The sequence below is a fragment of the Malus domestica genome, chromosome 06, assembly GCF_042453785.1.
Source record: "Malus domestica chromosome 06, GDT2T_hap1".
In the NCBI taxonomy this organism is placed as follows: Eukaryota; Viridiplantae; Streptophyta; class Magnoliopsida; order Rosales; family Rosaceae; genus Malus; species Malus domestica.
The window spans coordinates 30,717,490-30,726,263 of NC_091666.1; the positions used below are offsets into that span (position 1 = coordinate 30,717,490).

Here is an 8,774-nt window from a genome sequence, read left to right on the forward strand (position 1 = left end):
TCGCCCAAACGTCAGCCTTGCATCATGTCGCCTTCGGGCTCTCGAGCTAGCAACTCGTGCCAGGCCTGTCCCTCGGGCTGCCACACGCTGGACCAAATCCGTCAGGCTCTCTGGCCCTGTTCACCCCCTGTCCCCCGAGCAAGAGCTCCCGCTGGAGCTGCTCTTAGTGGAAAAGTATGCAAACGGTAGAGTGATTCTAATTAGAGTCAGGTTTAAGAAATGAGCCTTTTAAGGACAGCTCATTCATTGAGATTTAAGGAAAGTTTGGAGGCAAGAAAAATGTTAATTGAAATCAAATTGTAATCTGCTTAAGATTATAATACCCGTTACAGATTGTTTTTCCTTCTTCGTTAGTTGGAATCAAATTGTGCTATATTGTATTTAATCAATGAAAAATGTTAATTTCACACTTCAAGCCTCTGGATCTCAATATGAATCTAAAATTTGCTTAAGACAATGGTGGGAAAATGTATTCAACGTTTTATGTTCGTATGCAATAGTAAACTGCACAATCACTATATCAGCCACTCAAACTTCACAAGTCTACATTTCTGTAAGGATCTAAAGGATAAATTGATATTGCATAATCTGCTATTCACTTCCTAAACTCTCTCTCTCTCTCTCTCTCTCTCTCTCTCTCTCTCTCTCTCTCTCTCTCTCTCATAATGTATCACGCAGATGTGTATGTATATTCCTATACCCTGATTTCTTCAGTTACAGAAATTACATTTATTTTTTGTCTGCAGAAACAACTCTGGTCTTCCGTGGAAGTCATATGAACAACCACGGCCCGCAGTAGCCGGCCAGGCCACACCATCTTCGTCTACAATTAGTTGAGTAAATTCCACATTCATCGTCTGTTAAACATCTGTGGTCACTACAATCATCTGGGACGTGGCAAGCACTCTCAACTTGTTCTCCGCCACATTCCCACGAATTCATTGTTGTAGGAGGACATACTTGCACACACATCGCGCTTGCTTTCCGGTCTGCACAAATTAAAACGTCACGACCAATATGAATTAGCAGGTAATGGTATACTGCACTGACCTCAAAGTATCAAATGCAGCTAAAAATTGAAAAACAAAAAAACCAATGGTTGTTTTCTCGCTAGTTGCACAGTGAAAGGGAAAAACAACTCTTACGTCTCAGCAAGGAAGAAACTATGCTGATGGTCTTCCAACTGCATAGTTGTGACATCTCTGATGTTAGCAAAACCTCGTTCCACTTTGGTGTATAGGTTCAGAGAATTTAGAATTGACTGCCCCACTTCAATATACCATGGACCTGATAAAAGAAACAAAACGACACAAAAAATCAGAAAAGTTGTCACTTAGGGCCCAGAAATGTCTGAATTCTTACAAAATATCACTTGAACTTTTAGGTCCATGTGGAAATGAAGATAACTAATAAGAAAATTATCAAACATTTAGTTGCTTGATACAAGTCGAAAGTTGATTCCGCCAATTCAGGGCGCAGAGGATAATACTTTTCTGTGGGATGCAACGTTGATGGTCCAACAAATACCTACATTATTTTACAGTTCCTATTAGACAGTTTTCTTTTCTTTTCTTTTTTCCTTATAAGAAATACTGCGGTAACCTCTCTGGTATTACTCCACACTTTTTCAATACATTGCAGCTGCAATATCGCCAACATGAACCTAAATCATAGTTCGTATCTCAGGATTAGAAGACTCTTTCTGAGGTTGAAGTCATTATAGACCAGTATGACAAGTTTTAGATTCCCTCCCTGTAAGCCACGCCAAAATGCCTGAAGGCTTGTAAGCTGCCAATACGTTGCTTTTCCTGTCCTCATATCAGCTTCATGGTAATATGCGTTACCACAAAAACTTTGCAGCCTACTCATCTCAATTTAATCTTACAGCTAGAATCCAAACTTTTAACACTTGCAAAGTACCAATAATGAATTGAATAAGGCATTCAAAAAGGCTAGGAAGAAATGTTGTACCATGGACCATGTCTGAAATATTTCTGCACAGCAGAATGAAACATCCTCCAGAACTCATTTCCAACAAGGATGTGGCCCTTAAATAGATAGTCATCCCCTAAACGAAGAAACACATAATCCAACATCAGAAACATCAAACTCTACGCACTAAAAATACATTTAAGGAATGGGCACGGCAACAGATTGCACAAGGAAATATTGGCCCTTGTACTATTTGGGAAACCCAGTAAACTACTAAATATACTTGTAATGCGGTGCATTAAAGACCTCAAAGCCCCGATGAAACCTACCAGCTCCAATTCCGGAAGAATACACAATCCATTCACCAGTTGATATATCCAGCGTTGTACCGAGTAAATTCAACGAACTCCACATGCCCCATAATTCACGAAGAGCACATAAAGCTGCCGATTCATATTTGGGGTCTCCAATCAATCGGGACAATGCTCCCATTCCCAGAATTAGAGAACCTGAATTCATACGAAAAATCATGAGATTCAGGAAAGTCAAATTTATTGATGTCCTCATCTGAATGCTGCAAAAGAAAGCCCCTCACCACACCCTGAAGTGCTCGTTTCAGTAGTCTCATTCTCCATCCACAGAATTTAGCGTTGATGCGGAGTCATATATCCTTCTTACAAAGAAAACCACCAAACAATTTTGTATAGTTTTGAAACTTGAACTCTTGAAAAGATTATGCAAGATACAACCAAGTAAACGTAATTGTATCTTGAGACTCATTCGGTTGCGCTCCCATAATCGATAGTGGCTTTTAGGTCTTGACTCATTCGGTTGTACATTCCAGCCCATATACCTCGAAAAAGGATCAACTTGGAACATGATATTAAAGTCATGTTGAGATATAATATTTTGTTCAAAGGCCTGACCTATCCGGAAGAAGTACTTCAGTCTCTTCTGAGAACTCATGAGGAAAGGGTAGCTTTCGAACCTATGAAAACATATTTAGAAGGACAGAGAGCAATACATATGTTAGGTGTACTTATTGCATAAATGTTGTCTTGTTCCAGGTGACTAAGGAACGCATGGTTAATTACTCACTCTCTTGTTTTTGAATTTGATATCAAGGATTGAGAAACATTTAAAGCACATTTATTTATTCTCTCCTCCATTGATATCAAATGTAACGGTGAGTGACCATGAAATCTTGGTACCAATAGAGAATGGTACTCATAGCCATTATATCAAAGCATTCTTACTCTATAGGTTTGTCGAAGAAATCCAGAAACAAGTTTAGGTCCCTCCATGTCTTTGGCAACCTTTCCCTTAGAAAGTCTCTGAATTGTATGAAGTCGTTTCTCATGCTTGCTTTAGACATGGTAGCATTCTGAGACTTGATGTTTATAAGTTTTAATTCCCCGTCTTGAATGATATAACTGGAATGCATGTCCAAACCAGAGTGGGTTAGTTTCTGTTTGTGGGTGGACGCAATGCTCTTCAGGATTCTCCTGCAATATTTAAACAACAAAAGAAGAAAGGTAATTACTTGATTGATGCAAATGTATTCAAAAGAAGAAGAATAATTACTTGATTGATTTGAGCCACCACATTTATCAAATCCTTATCAAAAATGTTAAGTGATAAAAAAATTAAGGGGCACTTGTTCCTACTAAAGAAGCAGATGCAATAGAGGTATAGGTGGTTTAAGAACCAATCTGGAACCAGTTGTTGACCTTGTCGGCTCGGAACCAAAAGCATCAGTATAAGTCCCCCAGTTGCAGTTTATTCTATTGATATAGAGCTAGCTAGAGTATAGATGGAGGCAGCAGAAGCAGTGGTTGAAGCCCCCAAATGGGAACCTATCGAACGAGAATTATTAGTAGTGCTGCTCCCCAAATGGAGAAAGGGCATTAGAGCAATAGACGGAATGAGTCTTAGTTTCAATATTAATAATTCTCGTTTGATAGGTTCCCATTTGGGGGCTTCAACCACTGCTTCTGCTGCCTCCATCTATACTCTAGCTGACTCTATATCAATAGAATAAACTGCAACTGGGGGACTTATACTAATGCTTTTGGTTCCGAGCCGACAAGGTAAACAACCGACTCCGGATTGGTTCTTAAACCACCTATGCCTCTATTGCCTCTGCTTCTTTAGTAGGAACAAGTGGCCCTTAATTTTTTTATCACTTAACATTTTTGATAAGGATTTGATAAATGTGGTGGCTCAAATCAATCAAGTAATTATTCTTCTTCTGTTGAATTATCTTCATATCTTTTGAATAAATTTGCATCAATCAAGTAATTACCTTTCTTCTTTTGTTGTTTAAATATTGCAGGAGAATCTTGAAGAGCATTGCGTCCACCCACAAACAGAAACTAACCCACTCTGGTTTGGACAGGCATTCCAGTTATGTCATTCAAGACGGGGAATTAAAACTTATAAACATTAAGTCTCAAAATGCTATCATGTATGAAGCAAGCATGAGGAATGACTCCATACAATTCAGAGACTTTCTAAGGGAAAGGTTGCCAAAGACATGGAGGGACCTAAACTTGTTTCTGGATTTCTTCGACAAACCTATAGAGTAAGAATGCTTTGATATAATGGATATGAGTCTCATTCTCTATTGGTACCAAGATTTCATGGTCACTCACCGTTACATTTGATATCAATGGAGGAGAGAATAAATAAATGTGCTTTAAACGTTTCTCAATCCTTGATATCAAATTCAAAAACGAGAGAGTGGGTAATTAACCATGCGTTCCTTAGTCACCTGGAACAAGACAACATTTATGCAATAAGTACACCTGACATATGTATTGCTCTCTGTCCTTCTAAATAAGTTTTCTTGTTTTCACAGGTTCGAAAGCTATGTTGAAAAACTCATTAGACACCATTTCCTCATGAGTTCTCAAAAGAGACTGAAGTACTTCTTCCGGATAGGTCAGGCCTTTGAACAAAATATTATATTTAATATCATGTTTCAAGTTGATCCTTTTTCGAGGTATATGGGCTGGAATTCAACCAGAATGTACAACCGAATGAGTCAAGACCTAAAAGCCACTATCGATTATGGGAAAAGTCGTTGGATAACTTACGAAGGTCATCTGTTAGTTTCGCTTGTTACGTTTTTGAGGAATGTCTATGTGCACCGTGCCAATTCTGGGAAATATGAGGTTCTTGACAAGGAGGTCAATAGATTATATCCTGGATTTTTAAGCAATTTGCACGAGTTATTACCATCAAAGGAAGAACTGAATCAACCAACCGTCCAAATGTAAGCCGAAGGAGAAGCAGGGCAAGGTCCAAGCACGAGGTTATTACAGGGGTAGTTTTGGATGAGATAGGCATTCGCTAGAATACGAGGGGTTTTTTTTTCCCTCAGGCTAGAATTATAGAATAGGATAATGCTCGTTGCAGTATTAATTTATGTTTGGCAAAAATATTGTTCAATTTATTACAAATGCTTTTTTTTCTTTTAATCTCAGTATTAATTTAAACTTACGCCAGTATTGATCACAGTATCAGTAAACATAATTCAAATCATAAGCGAGCAATGAGGGATTAAGATGCTACTGCACCTGTGATTCACTATGCTGCATGTCCAGCAATATCATTGTCCCTTGAGTTTGCTTTCCTCATCACTAATGTTCTCATCGCGCTCCTCGTCTGGTGTTGTATTGGTAATGTGTTCCTTCTTTGCATGTCGCTCACAGTACTCTGGCGTCCACATACCACAATGAAAAAATGTAAACAGAATACTTTACATGGCAAAAAAATCACGCGATAATAAAGAAGAATTTCCCGCTAGTTTATGCTCTGTGAGCAACCAAGGAAGAATAGCTTCTAACTTCTAAAAATACTCCCTGTATAACATCTTTGAAGCAGACGGGACTAGCTCTGAAAATTCAGTGGAACCTTGTAAGCAAGTATTAGGCCAAAAGCATTGAATAAGGCACCGGAGATAGACTAGTAATTAGTGTCATGGTCTGTGGACGGACCATCTTGCAGAAGTCACACTCACAGCTATGAGACGATATTGGAATCCCAACTCTAGAAGCGGTCAAAGGAACCAAGAAAAAGTAGGGATAGTATGGAACCATCTAATTACAATCAAGGGCTCTTTCACACACATGCTCATGCTTGGAAGGTCCACCCTCTAATATACTTATGTTATTCGCAGGAGAGTTTGTGGTGAAGGTTCAAAAATTTAGGCATTGTTTTTTTATTAGTTTGAGCATATTTAGTGAAAGAAGGGTATATTAATTGCAGATGAAGTTATACCTTTGACCTTCTGATCATAGAGTTTTCGGTCCTTCATCATCAATGATGCTGCATCACCGTTGAGCGGACCTGAAAGATTTGGATAAAGCAACAGTTGTGGAAGGAAAACTTCAAAAACTTTTAAAAGGTCTGCATCAAGAAAATCCATCACCATATATGTGAGAAATCCAAGAAGACCAAATGAAGAAGAAAAAAACAAACAAGAAGTGAAACAGAATGGAACCGCAATACATCGCCGACTCATAAAAGGGTATAATGACACAAAACCAACATTTCAGCGGTATATTGAAACAAGAGAGTCAGAATTTTACTAAAATGGGATGATAATTACCAAACATTGGACTCCATGATTGGTTAATTACATCTTAAGCAGACAGAAGCAGATGTGCAATTACGAAAGAAAAATAAAACAGTCGGTACATACAAGATTAACAACAATAAACAATTACTCAAGTCCTGTTGCTTACTAATGAAATTAATTAGAAACCATGCTTTCAAAACAACAGACTTACAAAAAGGATTTGATAATCAACCGCAGGATAATAGCATTCTTAATTTCTAAATAAACTTGATACTTCCGCCCTGTTTGACCCAAATTTGCCGGCGTGCCACTAGAAGCAGGGGCGTCAGACATTACTTTCTTTTGGACCATGGAATTCCACATTGAATTCATTTAGCCCATCGTTTATTGTCTCCACGTTATAGTCACTCAGCAGCCTGAAAGTCATTGAGAAAAGAAAGGAGAACAAAAGCATTAGAAATAGTGTTCCAAAGCTTTATATCATACCAGAGATGAAGTTAGCAACCTGATTTTACAGCTACCAAAAATCAGAGAGACAATCTTGAAATATCACAATCATGGGAAATCTTAAACTCCACAACAGGAATTAAACTTTAAAATTGGGTCATCACAATATGATCAAACAAATGCAATTCCACCGTTTTCTGCACAGAATAATAAAGATAAAAACTTTGAGCAATAATGGGATTCCAAAAGTTCTTCTTTCCAAATTATTAGACATACCCAGTGAGGCATTATAGCATTTCACCAAAAACTTTCATTGAAAAATTGAAAGATTTTGTGAATTAATGTCATAAGTGCTTGTGAAGTCTAACAATCAAAAGCAAGCTGAAATCTTTTGAAGATCTAAGACCTACCCAGAAAACCATATACAAATGAAAATTAAAAAAAAAAAATATATATATATATATATATAGAGAGAGAGAGAGAGAGAGAGAGAGAGAGAGAGAATGGGAACTGGGTATCTTAACAAGATCTACTTAATTGAAGATTTTCCCGAGATCCAAACAGAAAATTGAGAAAATTTGGAAATGGAGAAGAAAATGCCGGGGGAGCGAATGTCGACATATTCAGAGTTCAGAGCCACGTATTCATGGTTGTAAAGATAAATTTGGTCGATAATTATTTTTTTTAGTGGTGATAAACCCACCCACATGTCTTAATCCTACACCCACTTTTTAATGAAATATTTAGTGACAAATTTACCCTAATGTAAAATGACATTTAAATCCAAAATCCGCCTCTGCCAATCCATGTCTCTGCAAGTGTCTCATTTTTCTTTATTTCTGTTCATTTTGTTCTTCTAGTTTTTTTTTAAGAAAACTAATGAAAATGGTTTGAAAATTTTGAGTTTTAATGATAAGGACAAAATAAAGGGTAAAGTGAATAGTATTAGGTTTAACTTTTTAGTGTAAAAATATGATTTTTCGTTAAAGTGAACAGTACCATGAGTTTTTCGTTAAAGTTTTTTTTTTTTTTTTTTTTATCATTCGTTGATTTCAATCAGTAACATCAAACTACTATGTTACCAACATAAAGTTAAACATACATCAACAAACCCTAATTGAAAAAAAAAACCCAATCAGAACCATGATTTAAAGGTCTCACTCTAATCTTCCCCGGAGGCTGATTCGTTCTTGGTGCTGTGCTTCCTGGCATACCTCCGGTTCCTCAGAAACTTGGGGTCATCCTTTTGGTGGAAGTGTGGCGGTGCCTCTTAGGCTTCTTGATGTATGTCAATCTTCTGGGGCCTTGCGGGACTGGTTGTCGACTTGGCCATCTCGGAAAGAGAATGATGGATTTAGCAGCCCTTTATGGGGGGTTTAGGCTGAGATTTTTTTGGGGTTTTCAAAGCGGTCAAGATGGGGATCACGATGGGGTGGCCGTGCTGGTGAGCTGCGTTTGGGAGAGAGGGGCGCGGCAAGAGAGTGGAGAAATATGTTATATTATGAGGGTTTGTTATTTTTCTATAAATGTCTTTATTTATAGTAAGGAGGGAGGAGAAGAATTTTCATGGAAATATAATCCTAATAAGAAAAGAAAATTAATGAAAATGGCTTGAATATAATAAGAATAGAATAACCAGTAAGCAAATCTATTTAGAATTCGCACAATCAACTTTAATATAATACCGAAACGCACATTTTTTCTTCTAGATGTATCCTTGTTTTTTATCATTGAATTAAACAAGATATATACAACTATAGAAAAAGAAAAATAAAGTGTGCATATCATTTCACTAATTTATTTCCCGTTA

The 8,774-nt window shown here is 37.4% G+C and overlaps 1 protein-coding gene across 23 annotated transcripts; it reads right to left on the bottom strand.

Annotated features, from left to right (window-relative positions):
• Nucleotides 1–443: 443 nt before the first annotated feature.
• On the bottom strand, nt 444–7,630 carry LOC103409726 (alpha-mannosidase I MNS5-like). 23 transcript variants are annotated; one of them, XM_070824134.1, is made up of 11 exons: nt 7,241–7,596; nt 6,729–6,933; nt 6,217–6,345; nt 5,514–5,652; nt 5,031–5,139; nt 2,528–2,605; nt 2,262–2,441; nt 1,972–2,068; nt 1,373–1,527; nt 1,146–1,287; nt 444–989 (listed from the first exon to the last, which is right to left on the bottom strand). In XM_070824134.1, exons 6-9 carry the CDS (start codon nt 2,565–2,567, stop codon nt 1,422–1,424), a joined length of 423 nt encoding a protein of 140 aa, XP_070680235.1. In that variant the 5' UTR covers nt 2,568–2,605; nt 5,031–5,139; nt 5,514–5,652; nt 6,217–6,345; nt 6,729–6,933; nt 7,241–7,596; the 3' UTR covers nt 444–989; nt 1,146–1,287; nt 1,373–1,421. The 23 variants fall into 23 exon arrangements, with proteins under 23 accessions (XP_070680235.1, XP_070680231.1, XP_070680230.1 ...); XM_070824130.1 differs by having other exon boundaries at nt 2,528–2,602; nt 6,217–6,285; nt 7,023–7,582; XM_070824129.1 differs by having other exon boundaries at nt 6,217–6,285; nt 7,023–7,582.
• Between the last annotated feature and the right edge of the window lie 1,144 nt (nt 7,631–8,774).

Excerpts from the sequence above, each read along its gene's own strand:
- LOC103409726 (XM_070824128.1), bottom strand. The coding sequence starts at position 2,567 with ATGGAGAATGAGACTACTGAAACGAGCACTTCAGGGTGTG. Across the intron at positions 2,069-2,261 it reads TTCTTCCGGAATTGGAGCTG|GGGATGACTATCTATTTAAG; the intron begins GTAGGTTTCATC and ends TTCTTCGTTTAG. Across the intron at positions 1,528-1,971 it reads TATTTCAGACATGGTCCATG|GTATTTGTTGGACCATCAAC; the intron begins GTACAACATTTC and ends AAAATAATGTAG.